We start from the raw sequence: 15,876 nt of genomic DNA, 5'->3' as shown, positions 1-15,876 counted from the left end.
AAAACGCTGTGTTGCCGTTGTGTTTGTACATGTATGCGCGTGAACTATATGATGTGTCTGAGCCCACAAGCGTGTGTGCATGTGAATATTTTTATTTTTTTATTTTTTTATTTTACCTTTATTTAACTAGGCAAGTCAGTTAAGAACAAATTCTTATTTTCAATGACGGCCTAGGAACAGTGGGTTAACTGCCTGTTCAGGAGCAGAACGACAGATTTGTACCTTGTCAGCTCGGGGGTTTGAACTTGCAACCTTCCGGTTACTAGTCCAATGCTCTAACCACTAGGCTACCCTGCCGCCCCAATATACGTGTGTGTGTGTGTGTGTGTGCCCTGTGTGTGTTCACGTGTCACTTGACAGACGAGGGGACTTTGCAAGGACACCGAGAGAACTGCTGTTGGTAAAGTTGAACGGCCCATCTCCACATTTCATTTGGCCTGCCTGGAACCGGCAGGGCACACATTTTAGATGGGGAAATAAAACGTTATAGAAAACCTATAGAGATACGCTATCCTTAGCTCCCAGAGCAGGTGCACTACAGCCATCCATTACCATAGATAACGCAAGTCCCATTTGAACTGTCACTTCTGACAGTAGTGCGTACTATCCATTCTGTCCCTGTTTGGAACTTGCCTTATCCATCTTACTTGATAAAGGGCTCCTCAGATGGTTGTGTGTGTCACTCTCTGTCTCCCTGTCACTTTGTCTCAAAATGCTCCTCAGGGAATTCGGTGCATTGCATCGCTGGTGGCTTGAGGACAGTATGGTATTTGCCCCCAGAAGTGCACTGTGACACGGGACTGAGGCTACTCTTGGGACAGACCGTGCTCCCTCAGGGCAGAATGGAGAAAAATTATTACTTTTATGTTTGCTTTATGGCTCATTTTTCATATTAAATGCAGAAAATCCATTAGAGGTCATGATTCCGTACTTATTTTCCTCTACTATAACTAATTCCTGAAGCACAGTATCGATAAAGCACTCAGTGGAACAGACTATGCAGGCTTCTGGACCTCTCAACTCTCTATTTTCCACTAGGCCAGCCCCTATCTACTAGGGTTATTGGAAATGTCAACTGCCTGTGTGCTCTCTCTCTCTGTCTCACTCTATCTCTCCCTCTCTGTCTGTAACACACACACACACCGATACAGCTTCCATTGTGTTAGAGTGGTTATCTCGTCTGAGCGGTGTGGCCGATACAACTCCCGATAAGAGATACCAGCGTGGGCAATAAAACCTGGATTTTATGGCTCGGGTTATTGTCTTTCTGTCTACAATTATGGTCATTACTCATTTCCCCTAGCTCCTCTTGGCCCTTGCCTGTTGCACTTAATAGAGTGCATTTTACTAATGGAAAATTAAGTAGCCGTTGTGACAGTGGGCTTTATAAATATGTAAAATATACTTTTAATTATTTCAAGGGAATCTGGCAGCGAGTCAATAAAGTGGTACGGGACAAATATACGCTTCACACAGGCCATTGTAAAGCCACTGGTAAAAGATAAGCATATCCTGTCCGCGCAGTCAGGCTCTAATTCATATTTTGAGCCTGTCATGTTCGGAGACAAATGGATTAATTGCAGCCCGCTAATATAATCTGTTCTTCATGAGGAGGGAGCAAGAATAAGACCAGCCGGTCCATTTTGAACCCCCATGCCAAATAAATATCTATTAGGCTAGAGGTTTAGTAGATTTCTCGTGATTGCACATGCAGTGCATTCGGAAATAATTCAGACTCCTTGACTCTTTACACATTTTGTTACGTTACAGCCTTATTCTAAAATGGATTAAATACATTTTCCCCTCAATCTACACACAGTACCACATAATGATGAAGCGGAAGCAGGTTTTCAGAAATGTTTGCAAATGTATCAAAAACAGAAATACCTTATTTATATAAGTATTCCGAGCTTTTGCTATGAGACTCGAAGTGGAGCTCAGGTGCATCCTATTTCCATTGATCATCCTTGAAATGTTTTTTTTTTTTTTTTTAAGTCTATCTGTAGTAAATTCAATTGATTGGACATGATTTGGAAAGACACACACATGTCTATATAAGGTTTCACAGTTTGCAGTGCATGTCAGAGCAAAAACCAAGCCATGAGATCGAAGGTGTTGTCCAATGAGCTCCAAAACAGGATTGTGTTGATGCACAGATCTGGGAAAGGGTAACAAAACATTTCCGCAGCATTGAAGGTCCCCAAGAACACAGTGGCCTCCATCATTCTTAAATGGAAGAAGTTTGGAACCACCAAAACTCTTCCTAGAGCTGACCGCTCGACAAACTGAGCAAACAGGGGACAAAGGCCTTGGTCAGGGAGGAGACCAAAAACCCGATGGTCACTCTGACAGAGCTCCAGAGTGGAGAGGGGAGAACCTTCTAGAAGGACAACCATCTCTGGAGCACTCCACCAATCAGGTAGATTGGCCAGGAGGAAGCCACTCTTCAGTAAAATGTAGATGACAGCCCGCTTGGAGTTTGCCAAAAGGCACCAGAGCCCGGACTTGAGCCCGATCTAACATCTCTGGAGAGACCTGAAAATAGCTGTGCAGCAACGCTCCCCATCCAACCTGACAGAGCTTGAGAGGATCTGCAGAGAAGAATGGGAGAAATTCCCCAAATACAGGTGTGCCAAGCATTTAGCGTCATACCCAAGAAGTATCAAGGTTGTATTCGCTGCCAAAGGTGCTTCACCAAAGTACTGAGTAAACGGTCTGAATATTTCTGTAAATGTAATTTCTAATTCGGTATTTTTAATACATTTGCAAAAATATCTAAACCTGTTTTTGTTTTGTCATTATGGGGTATTATGTGTAGATTGATGGGAGGGTGATGCTGTGGCTTAGGCCTACCTGTGCACTAAACAAGCAAACCCAGGCCTTTTTCGATTCCATTTGGATTCTTTGTTGACTATAGGCTCGGCCAACAGAATGTTATAATGTTTGAGGAATTGAACATAAAGTCAGGTGGTTTAGAAATGTTTTAATGGTGATTGAAATTCATATTTCGACTCATATTTTAATATTTTAGCTTATTTACTATTTATTCTGGATTCATTCCAAACATACAGACTGCAGCAACAAAAACAACAACAACGGTGGTGTCATTTTGACATCTAGCACAGTTTCCCTCCCTCACCCCCCTAATGTCCCCCTCTCTTTCTCTCACTCTGTCCGTGGCAGTTTGAGGTGAAAATGAACATAAAGAAAAGCTCCGGGAAATAAAAAGGGGGCCCTTCCTGGAAGCCGTCCTCCTGCTGAGGGGAAAGTTGACCTCGAGTCCTACTGCTTTCAATCCATCCCTCGCTTTTTTTGTCCTCCTTCAGAAAAAGGAGGGAGGAAGATGGAATGAAAGAGCGGTGCATGGCAGTGGGTTTGGGTCACCAGCCGCTGTTCTCATCAATTAAATGTGCGACAGTGTTTTCCGTTGGATGAACTTCTATGTCAAGGAGATGGGCAGGACCTCATGTTTGTGCTTTTGACAAATCGGCAAATGTTTAATCTCAAGATGTGCCGGCGCTCATAAATAATGCAGGTTCTGGCTGCCGAGCCCCCAAACTCTCCCCCTGCCAGAGAGGGTGTCTGCTCCGCCCCTAAAAGGAAAACGGCACAAAATCAGACTAAATCCTCTCTCTCTCCCTCTGTCCTTTTCTCCCTCTGCCGTATGTCTCCTCCCCTCTAAGGAGACTTATGTCTCTCTCATTCTGTTTCCCTCTCTCTCTCTCTCGCTTTCTCTCTCTCGCTTTCTCTCTCGCTTTCTCTCTCTCGCTTTCTCTCTCTCGCTTTCTCTCTCTCTCTCTCTCTCGCTTTCTCTCTCTCTCGCTTTCTCTCTCTCTCACTTTCTCTCTCTCTCTCCCTCTTTCTCTCTCTAACTTTCTCTCTCTCTCTCTCGCTTTCTCTCTCTCGCTTTCTCTCTCTCTCTCTCTCTCTCACTTCTCTCTCTCTCTCTCTCTCTCTCTCTCTCTCTCTCTCTCTCTCTCTCATTCTGTTTCCCTCTCTCTCTCGCTTTCTCTCTCTCTCTCGCTTTCTCTCTCTCACTTTCGCTCTCTCTCTCGCTTTCTTTCTCTCTCTCGCTTTCTCTCTCTCTCACTTTCTCTCTCTCTCTCTCACTTTCTCTCTCTCTCTCTCTCTCACTTTCTCTCTCTCTCTCTCTCTCACTTTCTCTCTCTCTCTCTCGCTTTCTCTCTCTCGCTTTCTCTCTCTCGCTTTCTCTCTCTCGCTTTCTCTCTTTCCCTCTCCCTCTGTTTGAAGCTCATATGCCCTTCCTTGTCCGGCCACTAACCATTCCACGACCTGCACAATTCTGAACTGGGCTCACTTTCGTGTTGTCATCCAGTGTATTTTTTTTCTTCTCTCCCTAATATCTATTTCCTCCTTTTTTGGCTCTCTATTCTCTACATGCTGCAGTGTAGGAGGAGAGAGGAGGGTTGCGTGCAGCAGGACCAATGACAGAATTATCCTCAAGCAAGGGCTCGCTATCTCCAAGCCCCAGCGGATTGAGAGCAGGCTTTTCCTCTATTGCCTAGATGTAAAAAGCACAGAGAAAGCGTGTAGTGGACTGTGAACCGCATCAAATCCCCTGCATTATTTTTTTCCCCCACAGTTTGTTTGGGTTGTCTACAGACTGGGGAAACTTTGTGATTGTTCTTTCAGAAATTAAGATTTTAATCCTATTGAAGTAGATCTTTGGCTGTTCCAAAGTCCATCTGAATTTGTCCTTTGAAAAGCTGGAATTATTTATTCTTCAGGAAGCCTTGTACCAAATATAGGGTCTGAGAACTGCACTGTATATTCGATTGACCGCTTTAATTCAATATCTGCTGTGGGAAAATACTGTACATAAATTGAACAGTGGTGTGATCTGTTGCCTGGAATGATTAGTGGGTGTGATCTGTTGCCCTCTACACAGCAAAACTCTACAAATCAATGGTGCTTGGACTACTTGGAACCAATCTTTGCTTCTATTGCTCAGTAATATTTTGTGGTTAGTTAGTCCCAGGTTATTTCCAAGAATCTCTGACTAAATGGTTTGTTAACAATTCTCCTAAATCTCATGCCCTCTCTATCTTCCAGGCACTAGGAAGTTGCTACTTTCTTCACGAATCCTTGAAAAACATCCACCAGTTTGATTTCAAAGGTGAGTCTCTCCCCCCCCCCATGAAATCTCTACCCCTGCCCTCTCACATACCCTCCTCCATATAACACCCTACATTCCACTGCTTCCATCACTGCTTCCATCACTGCTTCCATCACCGCTTCCATCACCACCGCTTCCATCAAAACCAGTGAGGTTGAGATTGGCAGGGGGAGGATAATGTTCAGAAGCGATAGATAGAATGGTAATGCTTATTAATATGAGGATTTAATTCATGGGTTTTCGGGCTCCACTGTAATTGTGTACGGAGGTTATTGGACAGTTACAGCCCTCTCATCAGCCCGGGGTGTCAGAGGGCCAGGGGCCCGGCGGCCAGGCTAATTAAAGAGGGGATATAGATGTGGAGCCGCAAAGTTGTTCCCATTACACCAGAGTCACCATTTGCACCATCCTCTCACCACCAGTGAAGGATAGGGCGAGGGGGAGGACACACACACACACGCATGCAGCATTCAGACATGAATGCACACTCGCTCACAAGCATACAGACACAGACACACACACACCCTCACCCGTCAAACTCCCTGGATAACAGCATGCTCCTCTTACATGGGATTTGGATATATCCAGAATGAGCTCATTTACGCTTTACAAGATGCTACTGGACTGAATAAATACTTGAAATATGTGGAAGACGTCAATTATTACACCTGCTTCTTTGGTAAAGAACAATGCCACATTTTCCATTGACCCGTATTCATTAAGTGTCTCAGAGTAGGATTGCTGATCAGCTCCCCCCTGTCCATTTCAGAATAATCCAAAAGTCCAAACTGATCCTAGATCAGCACTGCTACTCTGTGACGCTTTATGGAAACGGGTCCAGACGTCAGGTGAATGCGGGAGACGTTTTCAGGCTCTGACCCCAGTTCAGGTTATGTGTTGTGGTTACATGATACATCCAGGCTGTATCACAACCAGCTGCGATTAGGAGTTCCATAGGGCGGCGCACAATTGGCCCAGCGTCACCCGGGTTTGGTCGGTGTAGGCCGCCATTGTAAAAAAGAATTTGTTCTTAACTGACTTGCCTAGTTAAATAAAAAATAAATGAAATACGACATGGATGCCTTAGATGATCCAATGTTGAGGTGAACCGAATAGCAACGCCGTGACATACTCCTAGGATTCAGGTTCAGAGATCTTGAACTGTTTTTACCTCAAAGATATTTTCAGCCTTTTACCTGCTGAGTAAAACATGCTCACCCTTTAGTTCCACCAATTTAGGAGTGTTCAAAAGGCTAAAAATGATCCGAGAGGTCAAAATGGTTTGGCATGTCAAGCTCTCTGACACTGATCCCATGAGTGTGGGACACAGTGTCACGCTGTTTGGTTCACCTTAGATCATCTAAGGCCTCCGTGTAAGTACAACACACAACCTGAATTTCTACTGGGTCGGCGTGGAGAATCTGTTGCTTCACCTAGGAGTTCCCTTATACTTCCACGAACAACCAGCAGGTGGAGTAGTAGGCTGATGAAGCCCTTGCTTTATGCTTGCATGACGACGTCTAGAATCTAGATCTCCACAACACTGTTTTGTGACGTTAGTAGGTTTGAATCGTGCTCTTAAGACGAGCTAGTATTGTATTAATACGGCCTCTGGCTTTCTGTGTGTGTTTTTCCCCACAGCCAAGAAATTCAAGAAGGTGGTTGGGAAAGAGATCTACTCAGACACTCTAGAGAGCACATCCATGTTGGAGAAGGAGAAGTTTCCTCAGGACTACTTCCCTGAGGTGCGTATCCTTCCACTGTTGCTGTAGTGACTGAGAGGGACTATCTCTCAGCCTCTACTGCTTTCTGAAGCTCTGGGACTTTGATTGACAGAGTGCTGTCATTAATGAACACGACACAGCAATGTGATATTATGACACCACTATATTGATAAAAGACAGCTGATCTACATGATTTTAGCCCCGATTCAGCTGTCCCAGACAAGTTTCTGACATCTGAGACAAAATCCCTATATCATTGCCGGCCGTCACCGACGCTCGTTTAATGTAAGCGTGTCAGAGACGCAATCTGAGGGCTACCGATCTTATCTTTGAGCAGCCCCAGACATCCCAATATTTTCAAACACGTTTGATTTTATTGGCACAAAATCTGCCATGCTCTTGTCGTGTGAGCATGTCTTGAGAATTGTGATCAGCAATAGCCAATGAGAGCTCGCCGGAGAACAAGCCAGTGAGATGATGACGTTGTTTCGCATCACTCAGAATGTGTAGACACTCAAGCAGGAGCGATGACAACTAGTATGCATTTGAACTTGCCTTTAACCAAAGCCTAAGTGTTAAATTGGTACAGTGTTGCAGTTCACAAGAAATTTTATTTAATTCAAAACGTTGGCTAGAAATCTCAACGGTGTATGGCAAGCGTGAATGTCTGGCTGCAAACTTTTACGAGGCTTGCTTTGAGCCACAGCTCGTTCTAGCTACGTTTAACGCCTCCATCACACCGATAGCGTCATTACGCAAAATGGTACGCGACATCATCTGGATGTGTGTGCAACAAAAGTTCAACAATCACCTTCTGCTACCATATCTGTCAAACCCTCTATGCATACAGTTTGACGCGCACATTCGATAGACCCCAACATATGCATTGCAACTGCAAGGCAAGCTGCAGGGCAAAAGCAGCGTTCCATTGGAAATGAACGTTCCTCTGGTGTACCAAGATGCAACGACGCGATCGAAGCTTTTACAATCTAATGATATCATCACATCATTGTTTTTTTTCCCCGAGACAGCATGGTGGTATGGCGAATCCTCAAGAACAAGTGAGACATTTTGTAGTGTGTGACTGTGCCAGATCGTTTAGGGTGCGCACCACTAGGTTGTCAAGACAAAGAACGACATGAAAAGACTGTCGTTTAATGTGAGTCTCAGCAATGTTAGGATTTTGAACGTTTTGTAGTGTACACCCGGCGTTAGGCATGGACCTTGTTAATACATTTTGGATGCTTGCATGTAGTCCCCATAATACAGTAGGTATTGCAAGTGCTGAAAACATTTTGGTTATATTGGTTTTTATTTGATTTGACTTGCAACACTTTTGCGGCACTTTGTTTTTGACATTTTTTTTTAAATAGAAATGGTTTATGTTGCATAATATTTTCGGAAGTAGGCATATGTTTTTACCAAATAAACCACAGAAAAACAAAACTATTGGTACTATTACACATTTCTGGCAGTGTTTCCTCTTCCTCAGTGGAGTATTTCCCTTTACTGTTTTGCATTTTCACAAAAGATACGGTATGAAGTGAAAGCACAAGGTTATTTTGGTTTCTGCATCTTTTTTCTTTCTTTACTTTACTTTCCCTCAAAAAGCAAATTAATACAAGGATCAGTTGGAACAGTGGAAGATTGAGATGGCACTCTTGCAAAAGCTTTAATTCAGTGGCTTGCTGGGCTTCGTAGTGCAGCCTGTGTGCGTTGTATGTCTGTTCGTTCTGCGGGCTCCTCTGCTGGGTCCACATCATAAGGGAACGTCGCGCTGTGCTGTTATTGTAATAAAGAGCATGAGTGCCCGCGTGTCAGCCCCATGCTCCTCGCTCATCTGTCAACTGCGCTCCGCCGGCCACCTCCTCAAATATATGCAAAGGAGATGGATACATCCTTTCACAGACGCAGTCTCCCAATTTCCATCTCTTTCACACACACACTCTCATGTACACATTTTCTCTCTCTCCCTCTCTCTTCTCTCCCCTCTCTCTCCTGTCTCCCCTCTCTCCTGTCTCTCTCTGTCCCCCCCCTCCACCTTGGAGTTCCCCAGTTTGCCATTTTCAAAGATGATCTAAAACCAATTACATCGATTGAGGCGTGAAGTCGTTTAAAATGATTACGAGAAACGGGTGTTTGGTGCGTTACGAGGACAAGCGCAAAACAAACCTGGGTGTGAAAAGAAGCAAGCAGATGCCTGAGAAAGTTTGCTCCCTGATTTATGCCTCTTTCCCGGCTGGGTTATGAATCCAGGATGATGCTCCCGAGAGCAGCACTCCAGATAATGTTAGACATTTAAAAATAGCAGATTTGTGTAGTCTATCAGGGCCGAGTATTTCCCCCCCCCCCCTCCGCCCAGCTCCGTAGTGAGAAATTGGTTATCATAGATCACAGATACTGCTCAAACCTCTTATGAAAGATGAATTAATTTCACTAATGCTTTAATGCAGAGCTCTCATGAGGAAGTCAGGCGCGCGATAACCCCTGCCTTGTCCCCGCTTCCTCCATGGTGATTTATGCTGTCTTTTAGTAGATGAAACCGCCTGGATTTGCCATTCGTCTGCAGCCTTAAGGAATTCTATTAACAGGGGATCTGGGACAAGACGGACCGCCACGGACCGCAATGGGTGGGGGTCCAACTGGGTTCTACAGGGTACTGCTCTGGGTCTCAAGAGTGTTGTGGAAACTGGATAGTCATCCTAAGACATGATATACTAGCAGAGACCTCGCCAAGACCATGTGAGCTACAGAGAGCATGGGTTAATACATGTTATCTTCCATTAGAATCTACTGTGTAAAGGTATCATTTTCTGTCATTTTCTAATGTTTTGATACCCCATGTAGAGAGGTGAAGCTGTAGAATGTAGCAGCGGACAGTTTAGCCAGCTTGTCGGAGACTGACACCTCTCTTTCTCCGCTTGCACGGTAGCTTTACAGTCCACCGTTAATTAACTGTCACTCGGAGAGGGCCTGATGACATCATGGTGGGAGGGGTTGTTCTGTACGGCCCCTGTTTGAGTGACAGCGCTGGTTAAAGACTAGCAAAGTAACAGAGACAAAATTACATTTCCTGGCATCTCTTAAATTTGAGTACCATTGGGTTGGTTGTGTGTGTGGGTGTATGCTAGTGTACAGTTGAAGTCAGAAGTTTACATACACTTAGGTTGGAGTCATTAAAGCTCGTTTTTCAACCCCTCCACAAATTTCTTGTTAACAAACTATAGTTTTGACAAGTTTGTTAGGACATTTGCTTTGTGCATGACACAAGTCATTTTTCCAACAATTGTTGATTATTTCACAATTCCAGTGGGTCAGAAGTTTACATAAACTAACTTGATTGTGCCTTTAAACAGCTTGGAAAGTTCCAGAAAATGATGTCATGGCTTTAGAAGCTTCTGATAGGCTAATTGACATAATTTGAGTCAATTGGAGGTGTACCTGTGGATGTATTTCAAGGCCTATCTTCAAACTCAGTGCCTCTTTGCTTGTCATCATGGGAAAATCAAAATAAACCAGCCAAGACCTCGGAGAGGCGTTCTGTCTCCTAGAGATGAATGTACTCTGGTGCGAAAAGTGCAAATCAATCGCAGAACAACAGCAAAGGACCTTGCGAAGATGCTGGAGGAAACAGGTACAAAAGTAAGTATATCCACAGTAAAATTAGTTTTATATCAACATGACATGAAAGGCCGCTCAGCAAAGAAGAAGCCAGTGCTCCAAAAAAAAAAGCCAGACTAAGGTTTGCAACTTCACATGGGGACAAAGATTGTACTTTTTGGAGAAATGTCCTCTGGTCGGATGAAACAAAATTATAACTGCCATAATGACCATTGTTATGTTTGGAGGAGAAAGGGGGAAGCTTGCAAGCCAAAGAACACCATCCCAACCCTGAAGCACGGGGGTGGCAGCATTATGTTGTGGGGGTGCTTTGCTGCAGGAGGGACTGGTGCACTTCACAAAATAGATGGCATCATGAGGTAGGAAAATTATGTGGGTATATTGAAGCAACATCTCAAGTCATCAGTCAGGAAGTTAAAGCTTGGTCGCAAATGGGTCTTCCAAATGGACAAGCATACTTCCAAAGTTGTGGCAAAATGGCTTATGTACAACAAAGTAAAGTACTGAATGGCCATCACAAAGCCCTGACCTCAATCCCATAGAAAATGTGTGGGCAGAACTGAAAACGTGTGCGAGCAAGGAGGCCTACGAACCTGACTCAGTTACACCAGTTCTGTCAGGAGAAATGGGCCAAAATTCACCCAACTTATTGTGGGATGCTTGTGGAAGGCTAGCCGAAACGTTTGACCCAAGTTAAACAATTTAAAGGCAATGCTACCAAATAATAATTGAGTGTATGTAAACTTCTGACCCCACTGGGAATGTGATGAAAGAAATAAAAGCTGAAATAAATAATTCTCGCTACTATTATTCTGACATTTCACATTCTTAAAATAAAGTGGTGATGCGAACTGACCCAAGGCAGGGATTTTTTACTGGGATTCAACGTCAGGAATGGTGAAAAACTGAGTTTAAATGTATTTGGCGCAGGTGTATGTCAACTTCCGACTTCAACTGTATTGATGTTGCGTGTTTGTTTTGACCCCTACTCATACCGCTGTCACACACATCCTTGCTGTCTCATGTAGACCTCTCATGTCCACAATGGGGGTGAACAGGATCCTATTGTGACCCCAAGTCCCCTGGGTTGAGTCTGCTGAAATGACAACCCCTCCCTCCATGTATGTAAAACACACTGCCTTCATACTCCACAGACTGTGAGTTATGGCTTGAAGTGGAGGAGAAAGGAGGGAGGGACGTTAATTGAAAAGCGGAATAAGAAGGAACTGGTCAAAATAGCGGGCACATTTCTTTTGAAAGGTCGACGTGATGGATTTGGTGACCTGTCATTTCTTGTTGTTCCGTCAATCCTTTCGACCCGCCCGAGTATTTATCAATATATTTGTTGGTGCAGTAATGCATGCTTCCAAAAAACATTGCATCGTAAAGATTTCTCCTTGGCTTATATAAATAAAGTGTACGACCGAGACGTCAATCTCCCCTTTCCAATGATTGTGCACGGAAGTGGGAAAAAAAACTAACCCGGGCCATAGATCATTGTCCATACAAGTTTGTATTTCTTGGTTGCTACCACACGTCTGCTCAGAAAAGCATTGGTTGTGGACTACACTCACACCCTGTCATGGCTGACCCACTCTGTATAGTCGTTCATCACTGTCACAGCCTGGGCACCCATCACTGGCCACGGAAGGTCAGCCTGTGTCACCCTCAGCCTCACAACCTTTTACTGCCTCACTCCACCACCCGCCCCCATGGTGACCCCGCACTGGCCAGGCCAGACCTGACCCCTCCCAGACGATGGGGGGGGGGGGGGGGGCTGGATATATCACCTGGGCCTACGCTACTCTGTCAGATGAGGTGTAGATGTTGTCTCTGTCTGTCTCACTCTCTGATGATACTGTGGCTGTGGTACCAGCCTGAGTGGCAGCTTTTCAGCTGTCCTACCTAGAGCAGGGTTTTGGAAAACCTGGCCTAGAGCTATAGGAAATGTACATTTTTATCTCTCGGGCCAGGGTTTTTTCCCTCCTGACCCTGTAACACATTCTGTAGGCATTCAGGTGAGGTCGACGTTTCACTCTCGCGTTTGATTGGGTACGTGACAGTTGGTTGTCACTCCCAGTCTGAATTTCCCAGTCCCCTTGTGAATGACAGCTCTGTGTGTTGATGAATGGAAGGGAATGTGTGCGTGTCACATTAACCAAACGATAAGACAAGGGTCAATCAGTCATAGGAGGAGGAAATGGGGCAATCTGAGGTTGCACGTCAGGGACGTGATGGATTTTTGTGTTGTGATGTGTAGTTAATGACTCTTTAAATTAAATTTAGATGACATATATTTTGCGCTGCGTTAAGAGAGCAGGTTTGGACAGCACCCTCTTCTCTCCTCCTCACTCCCCTCCCTGTCATCCTCTTCATCCTCTTCTTCATTTCCCTTCTCTCTTTATTCATGTTCTTACAATGTTGTTACATACTGTATATTACGATATATATATATATATATATATATATATATATATATATATATATATATACAGTACATATATATATATATACAGTACATATATAAATCTCTCTCAGGAAGTCCGGTAAAATGAAGATGATGCCAACAAATGTCTACTTACCACCTAAATGTAAATGTGGTTATTGAATGAATTTCCTTGAAACATCTGTGTTTTGTTGAATTTGTTGAAGTACTTTCTGATTCATTTATAATGACCACATCATGTAAGGTATTCGTTCTATTATTTGTCTTTTTAAATGATCACAAAATATTTATTGAGTGCATTATGTTCATGAAAAAATATTTTGGTTTACCTTAAACCAGGCCGTCTACCGCAGCTGACCCGGAGCACATTTCTCTCTCTCACTCTCACTCTCTCACTCTCTCACTCTCTCACTCACTCACTCACTCACTCACTCACTCACTCACTCACTCACTCACTCACTCACTCTGACTCACTCTGACTCACTCTCACTCACTCTCACTCACTCTCACTCACTCTCACTCACTCTCACTCACTCTCACTCTGACTCACTCACTCACACTCACTCACTCATTCTCTCTCTGTCTCACTCACTCATTCTCTCTCTGTCTCACTCACTCATTCTCTCCCTGTCTCACTCACTCATTCTCTCTCTCTCTCACTCACTCATTCTCTCTCTCTCTCACTCACTCATTCTCTCTCACTCTCTCTCTCACTCATTCTCTCTCGATCTCACTCATGATCTCACTCATTCTCTCTCGATCTCACTCATGATCTCATTCATACACTCTCTCTCTCTCTCTCACGATCTCACTCATACACTCTCTCTCTCTCTCACGATCTCACTCATACACTCTCTCTCTCTCACAATCTCACTCACACTCTCTCTCTCACGATCTCACTCACACTCACTCTCTCTCGATCTCACTCACTCATTCTCTCACGATCTCACTCACTCACAATCTCACTCACTCACGATCTCACTCACTCACATACGCACACACTCAAAGTCATAATGTCGGACAGTGTGGTATAATTGGGCCCATACATTCTGCCAGGCGGTATAGATTAATTCAAGTATGCTAATGTAATTCAATTTGATACAGTTCATCTTGTACTAATGCAGATTGAAGGATGTGAGACGCAATCAAATTGCTTTCAGGCCTACACATTTGCATCTAAGTTTTTAAATAAAATTAGTCAATTTGTAATTATGTGACCTGAGCCATAATTAGTTTATTCATCGCCATGGTTAACTCCCCATTAGGACGCTTCGATAGCTCCTGGGTTATTTATTTATTTATGCATTCAAAATTAGGACGGTTGCGGCATCAATTTGTCTCTCATTTAATAATGAGCTTCATGGTAAATCATGTGCTGTGTGAGAGCTGGGACTCCTGACTGGGTAATTCACTCAGTAGCACTAATGGGGTGAGGCTATAGGAGGTTGACCAGGTGGCTATTGGTCAGGCCTCAGACCATTTTGGAGGTGATACTGTTTTTTCCCGTTGTCATGCAGTGTCATTGGGCTCAGGTTGGACAAATGTAAATACAGGGGAAATGGATCATACTGAAACAAAACAAACTCTTAGAGGGTTGTCTTTGCATTGTTATAGCACTCGTATGAATGGGATGACTGTGTATGCCATTTGAGATTGTGTTTTTAAATTAATTGAATATTTAAAACATACAATATACCAGCAGTGAAGCCGCTCAACAACTACATTACGTTAGTCATCTCACAGACTCCCATCCAGAGTGACTCACAGAAGCAACCAGTGTCAACGCCCTGCTCAAGGGCACATCGACAGATCTCCCACAAGGTCAAAAAACGGGCACCCGAACCAGCGATCTATCAGCCACCAGCCCTCCATGATCCCCCCGAGCTGTCCCTCAGCCATCCCAGACCCCCCTCACAGCCCACCCCCCCAGGACCCCTGTGCCCCCCGAGCCCCCGTCCCCAATGCACCAACAAAATAGAAGTCATTCAAACTTCATTTTGTTTTGTTTAATTTTGACTTTATTTATTTTTGTACTTTTATCTTTGACCATCATTCTATCCCCCGCCCAGCAGCTCTACTCCCACTTGTCTCCAATTCCACATCCCAACTCTCAGCTTCCCTCAGCCCATCCCACCTATCTCTGCTGGCCACCCTCTTCCGATTTCTATGCACCATATCTTCTATGCACCAACTGTAATATCCTATGTTTCACGGAATCGTGGCTGAATGACGACATGGATATTCAGCTAGCGGGATATACGCTGCACCGGCAAGATAGAACAGCACACTCCGGTAAGACGAGGGGGGCGGGGGGGTCTGTGCATATTTGTAAACAACAGCTGGTGCACGAAATCTAAGGAAGTATCTAGATTTTGCTCGCCTGAAGTAGAGTATATTGTGAAAAATTGCAGGCCACACTACTTGCCTAGAGAGTTTTCAGCTATACTTTTCGTGGCTGTTTATTTACCACCACAGACAGATGCTGGCACTAAGACCGCACTCAGACAGCTGTGTAAGGAATAAGCAAACAGGAAACTACTCACCCAGAGGGGGCGCTCCTAGTGGCCGGAGACTTTAATGCAGGGAAACTTAAATCAGTTCTACCAAATTTCCATCAACATATTAAATGTGCAACTAGAGGGAAAAAAATTCTAGATCACCTGAACTCCACACACAGAGACGCGTACAAAGCTCTCCCTCCATTTGGTATATCCGACCACAACTCTATCCTCCTGATTCCTGCTTACAAGCAAAAATTAAAGCAGGAAGCACCAGTGACTCGTCTATAAAAAAGTGGTCAGATGAAGCAGTTGCTAAACTACAGAACTGTCTTGCAGACTGGAACATGTTCCGGGATTCTTCCGATGGCGATGAGGAGTACACCACATCAGTCACTGGCTTTATCAATAAGTGCATTGAGGATGTCGTCCCTACAGTGACTGTACGTA

The 15,876-nt window shown here is 44.2% G+C and overlaps 1 protein-coding gene across 3 annotated transcripts in view; it reads left to right on the top strand.

Annotated features, from left to right (window-relative positions):
• LOC139410210 (inositol polyphosphate-5-phosphatase A-like) overlaps positions 1-15,876 on the top strand; it is a 283,385-nt gene that overhangs the window by 159,588 nt on the left and 107,921 nt on the right. For all 3 annotated transcript variants that reach the window (XM_071155695.1, XM_071155687.1, XM_071155678.1), the window contains exons 5-6: positions 5,074-5,137; positions 6,779-6,882. In XM_071155695.1, the coding sequence (XP_071011796.1) occupies positions 5,074-5,137; positions 6,779-6,882 (168 nt within the window). The remainder of the gene's footprint in view (positions 1-5,073; positions 5,138-6,778; positions 6,883-15,876) is intronic.

Source organism: Oncorhynchus clarkii, chromosome 1, assembly GCF_045791955.1.
Source record: "Oncorhynchus clarkii lewisi isolate Uvic-CL-2024 chromosome 1, UVic_Ocla_1.0, whole genome shotgun sequence".
Taxonomy (NCBI): Eukaryota; Metazoa; Chordata; class Actinopteri; order Salmoniformes; family Salmonidae; genus Oncorhynchus; species Oncorhynchus clarkii.
This window is presented reverse-complemented; position numbering and strand designations above follow the sequence as displayed.